Source organism: Athene noctua, chromosome Z (genome assembly GCF_965140245.1).
Source record: "Athene noctua chromosome Z, bAthNoc1.hap1.1, whole genome shotgun sequence".
Classification (NCBI taxonomy): domain Eukaryota; kingdom Metazoa; phylum Chordata; class Aves; order Strigiformes; family Strigidae; genus Athene; species Athene noctua.
Window position 1 is genome coordinate 26,916,295 of NC_134077.1, and position 19,647 is coordinate 26,935,941.

Consider the following 19,647-nt stretch of genomic DNA (forward strand, 5'->3'; position numbering starts at 1 on the left):
TTATTTTATCTTTATTATTTTGCATGTCTTTTCAGATATTCTCAGGTCTTTGTCACAGCTTACCAGTTTCCTTAGGTGTCTTGAGCAAAGATTTTGCAGCTTTGCCATGTCAGAATTTGGCCTTGGATCCTTGGAATGAAGGCATTTGAATCCCTAGAGAAGAAAGGCAAGGAAGGCTGCAGAAGCAGAGGGTTACAACATATACATGCCCTTATTCTATTTTGTGTATGTGCATTTAGCATTTTGGATTCCTGTCTGCATTTGTAAAACCCAGTAGGAAAATCTGTGGCTTTTTGTAGGTGTCTGGTGAGTGACTAAAGGTGAAGGGGAGATGTCCTCTTTACAACAGAGAGCTGGAGAAGGAAGCCTGTCCTTACCTCTTCTTCCTTATCCTTTTCATCCTCTCTTTCCAAATTCTCTTAGCTGTTCCCAAAGCCATGAAAGAACCACATCTTTGAACATAAAATTAATTTACAGAGAACCCATTTTCTTCTCCCCATTCTTTTGAAAAGTATTGTCAAGGTTTTAAGTGCCAAGAGTACAGACAGAGCTCCCAAGAAGAAAGAGAAAGGGAATGAAAGCAACAACTTCTATGCCTTCCATTCTTACTCAGAATAATGAGATCATGGGAAAATAGTGTGATATATGGCAGAGGTTTTTACAAGCATGGACTGGTTACCTTATACTGGCATTTCCTACATCCCAGTGTTTTTACAAGAGCTGTGAGCCTGTACATACTCTTCTGCTGTTTTATGTTGATAGAAGAGAAAGCTGTCTGTTCACCTCATCTGTCTTGGACTGTATAAAGACTGCATTTTGCTGATCACTCCAGAAGAGATTGATGTACCAGTAAGAATCTAGTATTTTCTTAAATTATATAATTTCCATGAATGACATTTGAAAACCTTGTTCAATCTGCTGTCTGCAGGTTCCACCTTATCATAAAAGCTTTTGTTCTAAATTTAGTTTTCCAAGTAAAAGAATTTTTGTAGCATGAAATTCTCTTACCTCACTCTGCATAGATGTAGGAATCTTCCCAAACAGAAATTCTACCTGCAAAGGAGTAAATGAAGAAAATCATGTGGGGAGCAGTCAGTATTTGTATTGGGTGCAAGCATGCATTCAGGTGTGGACGCTTGCACAAAAGTATCTGATTAAAATTACGGATATATTATGGAATATATTAAAAGCTGATGTTAAAGATGCAGGACTGTCTTCACATCACTGTCACTTGAATTTTCATGTGTTTCTTGCTGTTTCCTTCCCTAGTGCTTTGTCAGCAGATCACCAAGTTGTTTACAGATGTTGGATATTAAGACAAGCAATCTGGTACTCTTTACTTCATTACTCTAGAGTAGTCAGTTGGCCCAGTTCCAGAAAGAAATTATATCGAGATAGATAACTGACCTGGAAAAAGCAAGGCTGGGCAGGAACAACTAGTCTTATTTCTTCTATCACACTGGCCTTTTTTCTTGTAGAAGCAGGATGCAGTTTTTTTCCTTTCTTCAGGAGGACTATGAGCAGAGTCTCCTAGACTTCTCCCTTCCATGTTTTGCAGGAACTTAGTTTGTTGCTTTTCCTCTTCCATTCTTTTTTTTTTTTATCATCTCTGCAGATTTTTTGAATACAAGACAAAAATAGTGAGCTGGTTTTGGATAGATGTATTCTGGGTCAAGCAGCTACTAGGAGTGAAACAAAAATGATAATATAAATATTGAGAGGAATATTCCCTACCTTTTTATTAGAATAATAATTTTTAAAAAGCTTTGAAAATTAAGACTTTAAAGACTGCCATTGTGCAATCTTAGAAAAACTCATTCACGAGTGATAATATTATTTCTATTAGTTTTAAAGAAGATGTTGCCATCGTTGTTCTCATGTCTTTTGTTATGGCAGAGAACTTCTTTGTCAGGAGCACTTTGGAGCCAATCTTTTTTTTAAAAAAAATGAGGTAAGAAAGAGGGAATAAGGAAAATGGACACTGGTTTAAAATGACAGATGATAACTGCTCCCACTGCAGTCATCTGAAGAAAAGTTAAAATTCTGTATTTTCTAAAGGACTGAATGTTAGTTTTGCAGTGTCATTTATCACGAGATGGTAAGTCTCCCTGTGTTGCTGTGGAACATTATCATCTCTCATTTGTTCATTTTAATTGGGTACATCAGAAGATGAATTCATGTGATGCTTGGAATTACATCGTGAAAGTGGTGTAAGTCTTAAAAATACAGTGTGTACAGTTTAACAGTTATTAAAGCAACAGTCAGAGTAATGATGTCTAACATTATTTGCCCCTAAGTTTGCAACTAAATACAAACCAGATTTTGCAAAGTAGTGGCAAGGTCCCTATTTTTATTCTTTTAGAGCTTCCTTCTGCAGACTTCTCATTAAACATGCATGTTCCACTAAGGATGTAACTTACCAATAGCACTTGCTAATATCAGAAGATGCATCTTTAATTTTTTGAAATCGAAAACAGTTATGTTTGGTTGGCTTCAGAAACTTTGTGGGTTTTTTTTTTCTGATAAGCTTCTTCAGCATGATCTTCCAGGAAAATTAGAGCAACACCACCTGAGAAATGTTTCAGTGCATCTTGAACCAGTTTTCTGCCAGATTCTTAAATGTTAATGCTCAAGATTCAAACCACTTCTGCAGTTTTTTGTTTAAATGTCATTTATACTAATTACAGTATTCAAAGTATAAATAAGTTAAATACACTGGAAATTAGTTTACTAGGTATTGGGGAAATTACGTAGCTGAACTGCAAGACTCAATTTTATTATTAAACTTATCCATTGGATATCTGATGAAATCTTCATCTTTGGAGATACTCAGAGCTCAAATGGACAAGGCTCTGAGCAATGTCAACTAAGGTGGCACCGAGTGGAGCAGGAGGAGGACCAGGTGATTTCCAGATGTCCCTTCCAACCTGAATTCTGTGGAACTATGAAATTACTTTCATATCCTAAAAAGTGTGTGATAGAGAATGATAAAAGGGAAGATGATTTTCTCTGGCTGAAAAATAAATTTACTGAAGTGTGCTAAAACTAAAGTAATGCAAAGTAAACCAGATGCTGGCTAAAGTGAAATTAAGAACAAAGTTGTTTTGAAGAACAACTAACAATCAGAATTCCTGCTTGCAGACTATGAAGAGTTCATGGTTTATCAAAGAAAATATATTAGCTTTTAATCACTAGGGGAAAGGGGAGTAGAATTTTTGTTAGTAGTAGAGGTGTCAAGTGGTCCTCTTGAGCAGCTACAGCAATATAAAACCCAAGCTATGCTCTTGCTTTTGTTCCTTCTGTTGTCAAAGGATTGTTACAGGCATCTCAAAGAAGTGTACTCATCGATGTTAAAAGTCAAGTTTATGTACAAATGGCATGACCAGTCAATGTAGGACATGAATCATTGTACACAAAACTGTTTATCTGTTTTACACTGAATTATGTAGTACACATCTTGCTTAAATATGAGAGATGACATTGCTTGAACAATCAGTTGAAAATACCAATGAAGATAGCAGTTTTAGTCATAGTCCAAATAGTATATATAAACAGTAAGATGTTGTGAGGCAGTTGATTAAAGATTCTTCTTTCAGCTCTTAAGCTGATGGGAGTTCTTGATCAGTTTTGAAAGGAAAAATTAAAAAAAAAATAGTTTCTTATTTTACAGTGCACTTGATCATGCCAGCCAGTCAAACAATCCTTGCTTTTTCAGTATACTAACGACTTTAGAGATGGACAGTATTTAAGGTAGTATAGGAAAAAAAATTTGAAAATTTGTTAGCTAAGCAAATTTTTTAAAGCAGCACTTCATAAATGATTCTTTGTAAACGTAATGTTAGCCAGGTTTGAAGGGATTGTTTCACTCTATGTTTACTAAATAATAATTTTCAACTTTTCAAAGTTAGCATTATTGATTAATTTTATTTGAAAAGCCCATACTTGAGATCGCATCCATAAGCATAATTACAACACATCAGAAGTCAGAAGTAAGAAAGTACTAGTTCGTAAGCATTTGCTTGTGAAATTGGGTAATTATGGTAAATATTAAAATTTTAAGTAATAGGACCATAAAATGCTTTCAGGTGACTTATCTTGCATCTTTAGGAGAGAGGCATGGGTATTCTATATTATTGATCTAGTGCTGTTTTTTCCATCAGTCTATCTTATTTCAGGATTTTGAGGTTGAAGAGTTATAAAAAATCAGTAACACATTTGAGGTTAATTTAAATGCCATGGATATTAATTGATGAAATATATTTTATATTTTAACAATTGTATCATTATATGTAAGTAGAATATCTGAGGCATATCAGCAATCAGTATGTATTGACTATTTGATACATCAGGAAAAAGAAGTGTTCATTTCTAAAAATCTCATGCATCAAAGCATTAACAAAGATTCTGACTGGATGTACTGATCTTGAATTGCTAGCTGAATCCCTTATGGTATAGTTAGTCAATCGAACATAGCATATGTCTTGAGTTTCTGTAGACTTGGACAACTCAAAGACAAGATAGTTGAAAACTCAGAGAATTGAATGGATAGAGAGTGCAAGTTCACTGTATGGTATTTATTTCTTAAGGAAGAATCTATAGCATTTGACAGTAGTATGCCACTACTGATAGTAATTTTTGTAACTCTGTCGTTATGGAAACTGCCTCAAATTCCGCAGTTTTCCATTGTGCTTTTACATCAACCAGTGTTCCATGTGGGGTTCTTTAAATATACAAGATGTTGCAAAATTGAAGTGATCAAAGATATTTCCTTTTTACTCCCACATTTATTTGGGGTTTTTTTCAGACAGTAATATCCTTTTTGTCTGAAATTATACCTTTCCTAGGTTTAATCCTGTTTCTGGGACAGCTGTTGCTGATGACAGAATTTGTGAATAACGGTTCTTTTAAAGGAATTGTGAAATGCATAATAATTTGTGCTTTGAAAGCATTTGGTTTGACTGTAATGCCTTATAGATTGCAAATAAAATTAATATGAGTAAAGGCTACATTTTCAAAATACAAGAGCATGCATACTATAGTAATACTATATTTGTACTGGAGAAAATGGACCAGTTTTACTGATGTAAGAAATTAGCAGGCTTTTCAATTAACAAGGTAAAAATCATGCAGGTAGTCCGTGCACTGTTTATAGATTCCATAGTAAATTTGGAACTGATAAGTTTATATTAATCAGTGTTGAAGCACTTGGTTGATACTCTGTAATTCCTCTTTTCCCAGCACAAAGGATGATCACTTCAATGTTAATATTCAACCCCCTGTTGGAGAACTGCTTTTGCCTGTCACTATGTCAGAGAAGGACTTTAAGAAGGAGCAAGGTGAGAAATATGTCAGCAACTTCAATAAACATATTTGGATGAGAAGAAGGCTGTGTGCCCTTCAGTTTTCAAGTGTACAGCAAGTGCTTCCAATGTCGCTGTTCATGTTGTCTCTGTTAGTATTCAGTCTGATACTAATGATTTAATTGTAAACTATCTCAAAAAGGCCCTGCAGTGTTATCTGACAGGTTTTCAGTGTGCCTTTAAAAGCACAAAGCCCACCCGTTACCGTGAAACAGTCTTTTGGCTCAGAGAGTTTTGACTTTCTGTCGTGAAGTGTGAATGTCTTTCTCACTAGCAGTAAAGCAGAAAGTTGGAACCCCAGCTCAAGGAAATAAACCAAATATACATTGATATGGTGTCTGTTTTTACTAGTCTTTATTCCAAGGCCACTTTTATAGTATACCTTCTCCTCAGCTACTCTGAAGATGATTTTAATTTTTATGCTTCCACATACATCATATAAAAAGATGTTATTGTTGGAATACTGATTTAGAAAGGTGACATATTTTATATACTTCTGCATTCTTCTAATGTTGTGTCTTTAAAGAATGTAAGTTTCTGATGCTGATCCAAACATAAACCTCCAGAAGAGCTCTTAGTGACTTGAATATTTTATACAAAGTAATTAGAGAAAATTGTACTTGGCTTTGACCATGTGTTAAATGGAATAGTCCATACTTCTACCCTTAATTAGGTTATGATTCTTCGATATTTTAAAATATAAATGATTACATTTTGGACGCATTCAAATGTACTAGTGTTTACTCATCTGTCTCAGTGTATGGAGATTTACATGTGTAAATCTCTTCACACTGAGTTGAGAATATACCCATGGGATCCTGTCTCATTGCTGTGTAAGGCTCAGAAACTCAGTATATCCATCAAACAGTCAAGAACACCAATGAGTAATGCTGTGTATTATTAATTATTGCTTTTAAACATTCCTTGCCTTTGTATTTTTGTATGATTAAGAAAGTAGTTTAAATATTGCCTAGATCAGGCATTTCAGTTAAGTTTATGGCTGCAGTGAAAAGTTAGGATTGTGCTTTGTTTTCTTAACCAATTGATACTTATTTGCTGTTCTTACCCTTTGCTGACTAAAGCCTGCCTCTCTGCTTTATACCTGCTCAGCAAACCAAGGTGAGTGATTGAACGAGGCTGTGGCACATTTATTTTAAACTGTTCCCTTCTAAAAACTGTAGCTGAGGTTGTAGTGAAAGGAAGGCGGGTTACTCTGCTTTTTCCCCTCCCCGTTTTTATATTGCCTTGCTTTGTGATATTTTTATAGAGTTTTTGTATATTTTACTGTGACTGAGGGCTTTTTTTCCTCCTGACTGGCCATACAGAACCATGAGCACATAGAAGTGTACTTGGAGAATAGCTGTGGTCCTCTGTGGAGTTGTTGCCAAAATTCCTTTTTCTTCTGCCATTTTACTTCTATGGTTGTTGATTATTTGTCTGAATAAATCTGGCAGCTGTTTGCTATGTTTAATAGAGCAGAAAGGCTACTCTGAATAAAGCTATTTGAAAATTTGTTTATATGAAGTATTTGTAAATCCATGAAGGTCTCTTGGCATTTCTGTATCGCTCTCTCTGTCTTCCTGAATTCATTCTTTGATGCAGGACTTGATGTTGGCAAATTTACCACAGGTTTAAAAACCTTTTCTACTGCATTTTTTTTTTTTTTTTTCTTATAGATATCAGCTGTTTCAGAATATTTGTGGTAATAGAAGTCTCAGTTCTAAATTTTACATAAGTATTTATTACAAAGATCTAGGAGCAGCTAGCATTCAGGGAGAATTACTGTGTGATCTTGCTAAATGAAAAATCCAAATTACAATAATAAATGCAGGGCAATTTAGAAGTTGGTATATATTATTCTATTTTGTGTTTAACTTCAATTTTTCAGTATTTTCCAAATGAATCTGATTTATATAACTTGTTTTCCACTTGTCATGCTTTTTCTTTTTTTATCTTTTTGGACATAAGATGTTTCAAGTCTTGTACCTGGAGATGCCTTATTTTATTTGCAACCAAAACAAATAGGTAAAAAATAGTGAAGGACTGAGGAGAATATTAGACGTGCAAGATTATATTGGAGGAGAATGAGAATATGTATGGGTTTTAAGGATTTTTACATCTAAATTGCATGTATAACCTAATAAGAATGCTGAAGAGGAAATGGCTGGTATTATACTGTTCTGTAGAAGAGAATTCATTGCTACACATCTTTACTCAATTACACTCTGCTGTTTTGCATTGTCTGTTACATTTGTATATGTCCATTTTCTTCCTGATGGCATAAGGAGAGAACAGACAAGTTACTGAATATTCATGACTGTGAAGGTTTATCTAGTGGTAGCAGCAGAACCTCAGAATCTGGATTTATCCACATGCTGCGCATGATACGCTTAGCCTTGCTACACTGTCTTCCCTTCCCTTCCATTACCTTCCCTTCCATTACCTTCCCTTCCATTACCTTCCCTCCTGAGCTGGGGAATCCTCGGGTGAGGTAATTCCCCAGAGCAGCAGCTGAGTTAGCGGTTGATGTTGTGATTGACAGTTTGGAAGCAATGGATAAAAATGGTATTGCCAAACTACTCTTTACCATTCTGGTTAAATATTTTTACTGATCTTCAGGCTTCAGGATTTTATACACTGGTTTACATACATCTTCATGGAAAGTCCAGTTTCTGTAACAGGAATTCTACATGAGTGAGACGTGTACTGTTGGGAACTCTGTATGCAAATTTTTACTTGTCTGCTGTTTTTAAAAATTAGTAGCAAAACTCCATTTGCCTTAGTTCAGAATAGGACTAGTCTGGTAGCTAACATACCTTATTACCTATGAGTGTAATTTTTCCAATTTAATTTCCTTTTATTATTAAAAATGTGTACAGTTATTTCATTGTATCTGTTAGTTAACCCAGATTAATTGCTGCTCTGTGCACTGACTAGAGTTTTCTTAGCTTCTCATGTTTCAGGCAATATTAAAGGTGGCATGCAATTGTTACAGCTGGATATTAATCAGAATTTTTATGAAGGTGCTTTTAAAATAGCCAGTTAAATATTTTAAAATAGCCGGTCTTTATAGTTAACATACAAAGAATATTTTTTTCCCCCCTGCAGTCATGTTTTAAAATATTTTGTCAAATTTTTTTGAAAAGTGTATACCTGATTCACATTTAGGAAAAAACAAACAAACAAGCAAAAACTAAACACCTTGGTTAAGTAAACAAATTGTTTACCTAATTTTATTAAGATTTATATATCCAACTTGTCTTCCTAACAAGCTAGATGCTAATTCTTTAAATGGTTGGACATTTAGTATTTTCTGGCCCTTGACTACCACAAGCAATCATATTTGATGCCCCTTAATTAGAGCACCCTTTTTTCTTTCCAGGTTCTTTTCCACCTCAGCAATCGAGACAATACATTTGCTTACCATGCTGCTCTCCTAAGTGTTCTTTTGCATGTAAATTAATCTTGATTCAGTTTACACTGTCATGCTGAGTGGTACAAATTGCCTATAACAATAAAACAGCATGAGTTAAAAATAAAGGGGGGTGAAAAGGCAGATTGAATGTGTGCCTTACTTGATAGGATGTTACTTTGCTTTATGCCAATACATTAGTCGACGATAATGAATCTTCTGTTCTGAAAAGCATGGTTTAGTTGATTTTTTTAATTTTACTTCAATGGAGCAGTACCTTGTCTTTTACAGAACAAGTTAGACAAACCATTAATGACAAGAGTGTTAAGGTTAAATATGAAGCAATGCATTCACTTCTCTGAGTGCTATCCATCTTTCCATTTACAGGAGCTTGACAAAAGTACTGGCTTTGTACAACATTTCCTTTAATTATATGCTGGGGGAAACAGGCTTTTAACATAAACATAGTTGCATTCATTTATTCAGCATTTGCTCTTCAATAGAGCTTAATGGAGAAGGTTTAAATCCTAAATGAGTACACACATCTCTCAGAAGTGTTATGTCAGTCCCTGTGCTCTGCTTAAAAGCAGTTTTAGTCTGCATATGTAGTTTTTAAAGCTTTTGCCTAATAGTGAAGTTAAACAATTTGAAACAAAATGTTCTATTCCCAAGATAAAGCTGATCTTTATAGAAGTTGTATGCTCATTTTTGTTCTTTTCAAGAGCAGATCATACTCAGAAATACCCTGTTATTTACTTACGAGCTGTTCCATTTCTATTTTGATATTTCTTATTTTGTGACAGCAGCTAATGCACATTCTAGTGCATTAAAATGTTGGATTTATTTTTTAATTGCTCTATTAAGCATCTTAGTGCCATTTGCTCTGTGTTAGAACTGTATATGCAGCCCTAAAATATTAGCCTTTTGAGACTTCTGCATTGTTTTTATTGTTAATGTTATCGTAGATTTTAGATGCTTCATATTTCCGCCTAAAGTACTGTGCTACATTGTCTATATTTTCAGCTTCTGAACATGTTATAAAAATACACACGCAATGTTAGGTTGTAGTTACTGTTGGGTTTTAATCAACACAAGAATCTGGCAAATCGTTCTTCTTAACAATGGGTGTTGATAGAAGAGAAAAGATGGGGAGGGGGTGTTCAAATGTCCTTGAACATTTTCTTCTTTACTTTTTTTTTGTCATATGTTTGGATATAATCTTGACATTTCTGTTCCATTTTGTAGTGATATTCAAATTATTTTAATGAAAAAATTTATCATGACATTTTTAGAGAGATGGATACTAACTGAATTTCCCAGTTTCTAATGTGATGACTTTATCTTCAAGAACTAAATTGAACCAATGACTACTATCTGAATTTCAAGATTATTTTTAGCAATTGGATATGAAATTATAATTAAATACAATGGTTTTATGATTGAAAGATTAGATGGTGTCTTTGTATATGGTCTTACTTAAGCTGGGTATTTCCAAGTCAGTCTTACTTGATATTTCATTTGTGTTTACATTATTTTTTTAAGTTATGCTTTTTGTGAAAAAGAACCATCTTGGTTCCACAGCTGCATTAGTATCACACATGCCATTGTTCAGTTGTTGGTAATTTCTTCCTAATAATAGGACATTGCAAGTAATACATTAAACTAGTGTAATTATGTGATTTTTTTATTGATTTAATTTTAATGCAAATGGGTTTTTTGTTTAAAATATTCTTATTTTGGTTTTATGCTTAATAAGCAAGCAAATCTGAAAGTATTCACAATGAAATATTTCATATTTCAGGGATGCTGACAGGAATGAATGAGACATCTGCTACAATAGCCGTTGCTCCGCAGAACTCTACTAGACTTGTAATAATTGAAAGGGTAGTTAAGGCAGCAAACCTGGGTGTAGTCCCTTCTGGTCAAGATAACATACACAGGTAAGATTACATATCTTTCATAGTGGACCCATCTTCTAATATGAATTTGTTAGTTCAGAATTCATCTGCATTTGATAATATTAGGGAAAATTTTACTACCCACACTTAATGGATAAGGTACCCAATTATACTGTAATATAGAATCCTAAGCAGATATTAACTTGAGCCTAAGCTCTTTATTTGAATGTATATAGAGCAATCAAATATGTAGACTTCACTGTACAGAGTTAGGGGGAGTTGTCTCTTCCTGGTTTTGCTGAAGAGGGAAAAGGTAGCCATTTAAAGTATGATACTTTGAAGAGTATATGTTTGTTTGACTTCTGTTTCTAAGTAAGGGGCCTTGTTCAGGTATATCATCTGTGAGAAGCAGCTTGGTTTTCCCACATTAATTTTTGACCTATGATAACCAGCTAGTTAAATCTAGAACCCAGTTTTCATTTTCACTTGCAGATCTTTTTAAATGCAGGTTGAACATTAAATTGAACATTTCCTTATCCTTCTTACATATATGCAAGGAAAAACAGTGATCAGCCAAGAAAGTCACTGGCCCTGTGTAAATTCCAGATGTTAATTGTAGATGAATCCATTTCATCCAAAAGCTGTGATACAGAATGTTAGTGGAATTGATGTGACTGTTGGTTAACGACAGCTTTTGTGATTGAGTCAATGTGATTGACTCAAAATATTTAGTCCCATGAAGGCTTCTCATGTGTGACAGGAACAAACAGGAAAGTTGCCATGTGTGGAAAACTGAATGGACACAAATAATAACAGCAAGATGTAATTAAAAGCTCTTAACCTGATCTTGGAGTGAGAAAATGCATACATCTCTCCTAGCATGTACTAGAACTGTGCCAGAGTCTGAATTATCTGGTTCACCCCCTGAATTTTGCTATTTCAATAAGAGCAAAATGTCGTCTTTTAAAGCAAAGAACAATGTTTTTCTTTGAAATTTTGCTGACTTGAGATGATCGTTTGAAATGGTGAGAAACCTTTGACACAGCCTGATATTTCTCATTGTTGGATTTAGTCTTCTTTACATCACTGGGCATTTGTATTGCATTGCAATAACATTAACCCAGCTGGATTTTCCTATGTATTTGATATGGTCAATGTCAAAATTCTGGTTCACCATATGAAGGAGTCCTCATTTGTTGCACCCCTGCGGGATCTATACAGCCTGTGTTCATAGACTAGGTGAGAGGTATCAATCAAGAGAGATGAAGTGTCTGTAGTACATAGATGTTCTTCATCTTTACCATAACATCATATGAGACGTATTGCAAAGGGATGGATTGTTTTGTGACTCTCAAAAAGGCTCCCTAAAGTAATAGCTTAGTTCCTAGTTCAACCACAGGTTTCCTGATGGTAGGCAGGTTTCTAATCTGATCTTGATTTCTGTTGCTCTTTTTTTTTTTTATAAAGGAGGTTATCCACAAAGTGGTCTGTGACCAACAGTAAATAAATGGAAGATGTACTTCCTGTTGGGTACACACTGTTCAGAGACGGTGATGGAAGGCATGTTCTGGTTGGACTCAAGTATTCAGAGTGCTTTAGAGCATCCTGAAATCCTCTTTTCTTTTTTTGAAATACAATGTATTCAGTCTGCCACAGTAGTTATAGAATAGTTTGCATTTATAACATCCATCAGGCAAAAATAAATTGTTTATAACAACTTAAATGGCCTACCAGAAATGCCCAGCAATGGTAAGCTTTTAGAAAATAGCCCTTCATTTGCTTCACCATAAGTAACTTGAGTTCACAGATACTATGTAGTCATAATTGCACCTAGTTTTTACCAAGAGCAGAAATGGGAACATTAAATAATTGATACTGTGATGAACCTATTCATTTTTTAAACAGCACTACATTATCATTAAAGTAAATCCTAGATTTAGATGAATGAATATTTGAGATACAGATTAGATAATGAATACTTTCAAAACTCTGAATCAAATGACTGAAATAATTTTATTTTTTTTTTTTAAGTACACATATGTTTGGGTTAAATCAGTTCTGTCAGAAGAGTAAACAGAAATGGAGTTTCCTCTTGCAAATTTCATGGATGCAGGAAGTGTGCCATGTTTTATTTATGTGACACACATACCATTTCAGGATGATAAAATAAATGGTCACCTTTAGCCTTGACAAAGCAGTTATGGATTCAGTAAAAATACGTTAAAAGTGAATGTTTTTTCTTTTTCTATAGTATTGTAGTTTGTCTTGTTTGTTTTATTGCAAATGGTATTTGGGGAAAAAAATCCAAGAACTTGCTTCAGCTTGTCATGCAAGGACTTATTGAGTTCACTTCTTGGAAGTGCTTAGTACATACCCTTTCACACAGGAAAAGTAGTAATATTTTTAAACTGACATTCTGCACTGAGCAGCATGAATTATATTAACCTCTCAGTTGGTCATCCCCAACTTGAGTATTACTACTTAATGACAGCTAATGCCAAGAAATTTATATTGCCTGGTAGTGCAATATACTCATTCAAAATGAAATTGTATAGTTTAATACAAGTGTATCTAATGGACATGAACAGGTGCGTGTTTCTTGTTTTTTTCAGTCTAACCATATTTGCACTTATGACAAAGATGTTGTTATGCTGGTGGGACCCAATTACTGCTCCTTAAATTGATAACCCTATTTAGGATTGTATTTTTGCACCAAGTGAAAACATTTAGAGCAAATATAATGAACATTTGAAAATAAATAACTTGAACAAGTATCAACAGAATATCGTGCAGTCACCAATGAAAAATTAAATAAATGTAAACCTGTCAAATACATCAGCTATATATCAGTCTATATCACAGTATAGCAACACTTTCTTACATGCTTTTTTCTCTCTCTTTGCCATATGGCTTCTGAATTCTTATATTTCCGTAGTAGGTAATAATTTAACTGTTAACTGAGTGTAGAACAAAATGCCAGATAGTAGTTCATTATAGTTTAGACTCTCTTTTTTGACCTATTTTATTTGAAGTCATAGCTGCAAAAATTTTAAACTCAATAACCAATTTATATATATCAGAACACAAAGGTGCAGATTTATATTCCTATATTTGCAAAATAAATTTGCTGTATTATTTTATTTCCTTAAGTGTAGTTACCTGCTTTTCAAATGAGTATATACAGGCTATTAGATTCCTGGGCCTCGTAAGGCCACATACTGTGCCTTCTCATGTTCTTAATAGGATTTAACTATTTTATGTGTTGATCTCTCTTGCTATTGTTATCAAGGAGAAATGTTACTTCAATTTTAAAGACTTCCACTAAAAGCAAAAATGTGAAATGCATTCCAAATGAGAAATTTTTTTGAGCGGGAAATATAATGTCTCCTTAAATATGAAAACTTCAGAAAAAAAGATGTATTATTTTTCTTAAAATATTATTTCTCGAGTCATTAAGGTAATTGTTGCAATATACATAGCTCTTTCAATGTTCTGAGAATTGTCATTTGTTAAAAATATTTTAAGAAATGAAGGGTTAGAAGTGGGTTGAGGAGCACATAGATGTTGACAGAGTGATTTCAAAAAGAATCAGCTAAGGCACCAAGCTTCTGTCTTGTGATTCAGACCATATCTACAGGCATCATTTGAATATCTAAAGACAAATACGTTTAAAGAAAAGTATTTGTTCCTGCAGGGAATTAAATGTCTGAATAACTGTATTTAGTGACCAGGTACTTTTCAATTGAAGTATGTCTGCTGTTTGTTGTCAGTGGAAAGTCTACCAGGAATTTTTCTGTGTTCAAGATAAGTGGATACGTAATTGAGGACATTTATGCCCTCAAAGTTGATTCTTCTATGTTCCCCGTTTCACTTGGACAATAACATTCATTGCTTTATATGTCAAATATAAATTTTAGGCTGTTCTCTTCTATTTCAAAATACGATGAGATGAAGACATTGTTCAACTTGAAGATTTTCAGTAATTTTCTTTTAAACCAACACAAGCCTTATTTATCCAGAAATGCCCTTCATGCTAGTGTTACTTTCAAGATGTGTTGCTTATTCCTCTCAGATGAATAGTCTAAAAGTTCCTCAGATCTCTTCCTCCTTTATTCATTTTCAGTTCCATAACCTCCTACCAGGATATATAATCTTTTCTTCACTTTGAATATAACAACAAAAGACAACAGATGGTGATAGAATGAAAAGACTAGTTGCAGACTTTAAACCTAGAAAGACTGGAATGGATTTATGATCCTCTTGGATGTGTCAAAATACTGTCTCCTATTAGATAAAGCCCTCTGCATGAAGGAAAGGCATTTCAGGGTAAATTGGCTTAGAAAGAAAATAATGGAAATACACCTAGAAAGCATTTCGTTATGCTACCTACAAAATATGGTGCAAAAGCTTTTAATGTGTTGGCAGTAGCATACAGCAGAAAAGTCCGTTCAGAGCTGGGATCACAAACTGGAATTCGCTTCTTCACTATTGCACTTTGGTTTATGCTTGTGTGATTTCATTGATGTCAGAATATAATGTGTAATGGAATGGAGAATCAGGCCATCTTGAACTGCCTACCTCTCTGCCTTCCACTTCCTGAAGCGTTTCTTAAACAGGATGCATTGTACTCTAGTAGGTTATTTCCATCAGTGACTGTGGCTCTACAAAATAATCCAGGCTAGAGCACCTTTTCCATGTTTTTCTTTCTTGAAGACTTTACTTGCATGTTGCCTACTCAGATAAAAGTCTGAACCTATCAGGGTGGATACAAATAATTAATTTTAGTTGACCTCAACTTCTTAATAGTTCACTGAACTAGTCTGTTGCTGCTGTTGTAGTATGGATAGAAAATGAGCATGATGTCATCTATGTATCTCTATTCTGCAGTTATCAGAATGGCCTTAACCATTGACCAGCTCTGAGACATATGACAGCATTAATTTTAGTCTTCTAATTTGAGATGGTCCAGTCTGTAATTTCAGCAACCCAATACGGGACAATCTGAAGTTTTGGAGAAAATCAAACCTCAGCTTCTTTCAACACTGAAGCCTTAATCTGCTTCAAAACAGCTATTTCACATTCTTAAGTATTGAGTTTAATATCCTTCTCCATTACAATCATGGAAGTGGTCATTCTAGTAGGCATCTCTTCTTTTTAGAGGTCACCAGAACTTGCAGAGGGAGGATTTTCATCTCATCATGTTGTCATAGTAGACACCTCTGTTAGCAGCGAACAAGCTAGCTTTTAAACAAGAAGCACAAAACAGCACTTCTGCTCATTGATGGGGCAGGTCTAACTAGCTTAAGCACAGCATTGCATGCAGTGACTATGCTGCTTCTGGGATCTGTATTTTTAAGGACACTTGACTGCACCATATGGATATGCCAGTTTGGTCAGAGCTTGCTGTATGTACTATCATTGTTTAATATACCCATGACCTATGTGATTTTGTGAATAAGCAACTGTTGAACAAAATGTAAAATGTCTTCCACCTGTCTTTTGGAGGCTTGTGTTACTATCCTTTAGCAAAATTAAAAAAAAAAAAAAAAAATTTCTGTGTAAATCATGTAATATTACAGTAAGCACACTACAATGATTGAGCATTGAAATCCTGAAGAACATGAAAGCAACCAGACCCAGTTTAGAAACTTGCATAAAATGCTTAAAAAACAGAAATCCAAGGATCAACACTTGTTTTTCACTAGCCTTTATTCCCCACCCCATGCATCAGCCTGACAGTCTGGTTGTATTCACCCCTTTTTATCATTTTGCAACCTGTCATGTCCCATTTATAGTATATTGGCAGGCCGATTCTCAAAGGAAAGAGGGTTTTGTTTACAGACAATTTTGATTATCCGAGAATGGCGTGTTTAGTAATCGTTCCCACATCTTTTTAATCCAGCAACACTTAGTGTGGGAGAAAAGGTATGCGGATGTTCATGTAGGTAGGCAGGTTTGTATTGAACAAAACCTCATTTAAAGGGGTCCACCTGGAAAATTTCTCTGTGTATGGCATCTTCCAAGTTGTACTAAATTTGGAAGAATTCTCAGGCAGAAAGTTGGTGATCTGGCCCCATCAGTTTATCATAACTAACAACTGCATCTGCTTCCAGCACATCAGAAAGGAGGGGCTATCACCCATCTCTTCAGGATAAATGCAGTGTAGAAATTTCTGAGAAGTAGAAATTGTTTATAGTTATTCCATTTGAGTCTAAACATATGTTCTCAGCAGCTGAGAAACAGGCCTTAACAAATCCAGGAAGACTTTTTAAAAGACCTTTTCTGCTCTGTGTGTATGCAGAAATCTTTCCTAAGATTTTTTACTAAGCAAGTGGCCTGTCGGAGAGCTCAAATGAAGTGAAATCTACCTCTGGCAGTAGCTCCTTTGATGCAGTTATGTGGACTGTTCTGCTTCTGTGATTTCTTAGCTGTGGGGCTCAGTCGTCTTTCTGCTCTTCTGGAGAGCTGCAATGGGTAGCTGAGTAAATAAACTTGTAATAGACATGCAGCCCTGATTTTGCTTCCTAATTTCTCAAGTAGGAATTAATTAGAGTGTTAAATATCCTAGGCAAAATGGTTTACTTACCTGTAGGAGACAGAATTTTAAATGGAATAGTATATCCATGTCCACAGTATTTCAGCCTTCATTGTAGCCAGAACTTGTAAACTTAATGTTTTCTTGATTTGTGATAGAAGTAATTCCTGCTTTTTTTTTTTTAAAAAAAAAAAAAGCCCAGTTAGACTAACCATTTGTATTTCTTTCATCAGCCAGGACTAAAAGTCTTTCTGGTTAGTCACTATTCCAAGGTAAGTATTTTTTATTCCTAGAATAAATGAAAACTGAAATTTTAAAATATGAAAGTACTCATTCAGTAGTTTCTACTAGATATTCCTTAATTTCTTAATCAAATCCTTATGTTCTAAAACCTTGACAATTTTGCCCTGTTAACGAAAGGACCCTGTATGTATTAATACACATATTATCAGCATGTGAATATTTCGATTAACTGATACAAAATACTTCATCAAGAGATTGCCTTTCTACAACATCATTTTGTGGCCCATAATGTTTTAAATATATTATTGTATTTAAGGGTCTTGCATGTGTATTGCAAAATTTAAAAATAACTTAAAGAAATTAAATTTGAGCTTAACATTAAAAGTATATGAGTGACTCATTTTAGATACGAGGTTAATCAAAATGGATTGTTCTAGCCTACCTTATTTGCTGTCCACTAGAGGACAGCACTGCTTTTGTATCTGAATGCTGTAAAGTGAAAAATACGTGCAGCATTTTCTTTGAAAAACAAACAGGAACCTTCTCAGCCAGTTGTTTAAACAGAAAACATTTTTCCACTTAAACTAACCAAACAGATGAATATCTTTGACTTGAAAGATCTCTGAGCAAGTTTAATGTTTTCATATATTACTTACTGTAAGGTAACTTACTTCCTTGGAATTAAATAATTTTTCTGCAAATTAAAATTTACAGCCTGTTTTTAAAATTGACTGTATGTAATTCTCAAACACTTGTCATATTGAATGCCTGTTTCTTAACAAAAAAAAAGAATAGATGAGAAAACAAAATAGATTGAGTATTAAAATTATAATTTTCTAGGTGTGAGGACCAAATATTCTGATTCAAGCTTTTAGCTTACTGTAGTTTTGGGGAGGATGTATAAATACCTACATAGAAAAATGCTAAAATTTTTGAACTAACGGTAAATTTGAAAGATGATAAAAAGTTCATGCAGCATATTTTGAATGTGTGCAGTAGTGCTGTGTAGTGGACAGTAAGTTCAGAAGATTCACTTGCATTCCTGCATTTCTGTTAGATGTACAGTGCAGCTGCTCACTGGCAACTGAGGACAAACTCAAAATCTGTTTTGGCATTGGACTAAAAATTGTAAAAATATAGTACAATTTGATTGCAACTTATTTTACAATTTTATTAAATAGTTAATAATGGAAATAATTACATCATGGTAATTAAATAGGTATTTTGAAATATTTATTCTAAGATAGTGTTAAAATAGCATGAAATGTAATGGAAAAAAGAAAACATCAAATTATCGTAATATGATTTTTAGGGTAAATATTAATCTAATTTTACTATTAATAACCAATGTTACACAAGGTTTTTTTCTGAGAGGTTAAAATCACCAGGTTAAGAAAAAGATCCTTCTTTTAGTGAGTATATTTCTGCTTATGTTTTCATATTAAGCTTACACTATCCCCAGGTCAGAACTAATATATAGTCATGTTATTCTGAATACTTTTTCATTTTCTAAGGTTTACTCATAGAACAAATACAAGTAATTAGTAATTTAGCCAAATTTTAGATAAAATGTTAATTATAAAGTACATAGAATTTATCAGAGTAAGGTGAAGATTCAGAGTACTTAAAGTATTTTTGGTGTCCAGCTGATAATCCTGGAAGGTACCTCATAGCTGTTCCAAATTGAAGACTAATTCACAGCAGTATTTTTTTCCCCTTTGAATATATTAGTTGCATAACTTGATTACATATTTGTCAACTTTGGACTAATTATTTTTCTACAGCTAGGGCAGGGCATTGCATCTTCTGATTGTCTTTCTTACTAATAGGATTCTGTCTGCTTCAGCAGGCAGTAATTGAAGGCTTTATGTACAAGATTTAAAGAAAGGGCAGAGGAAAAAAAGTTTTAGCCTCCATGGGCCATTGTCACTGTTTCTGGTAAGCAGTAGAACAGAAAAAGAAGACAATTCAGCTTGAACAGAAAAATCAAAAAGAAAATCAAAGTTCCCCACAGGAGAGAATGTATGTTTTAGCGCCGCTGAATTATGCGTAACAAACCCTGGTCTGCTGTAAACAAATGTCCCAAGAGTCAGTGTTCAGGTGTAAATTTACTTTCTTAAATGCTGAATTTTAAAGAGGAGATTTTGAGTGAGTTACTCTGTTGCTGTCTGTTCACTGGCATGGAATTTTCATAACATT

General features: G+C 34.2%; 1 protein-coding gene across 4 annotated transcripts in view; it reads left to right on the forward strand.

Annotated features, from left to right (window-relative positions):
- The window catches only part of AP3B1 (adaptor related protein complex 3 subunit beta 1), a 157,913-nt gene that overhangs the window by 133,840 nt on the left and 4,426 nt on the right, over positions 1-19,647 (forward strand). For 3 of the 4 annotated variants that reach the window (XM_074932049.1, XM_074932048.1, XM_074932047.1), the window contains 2 exons: positions 5,239-5,336; positions 10,574-10,712. In XM_074932049.1, coding sequence (XP_074788150.1) covers positions 5,239-5,336; positions 10,574-10,712 — 237 coding nt within the window. Of the gene's footprint in view, positions 1-5,238; positions 5,337-6,442; positions 6,480-10,573; positions 10,713-19,647 lie in introns of all 4 variants that reach the window. The other variant, XR_012635523.1, reaches the window with a different exon arrangement.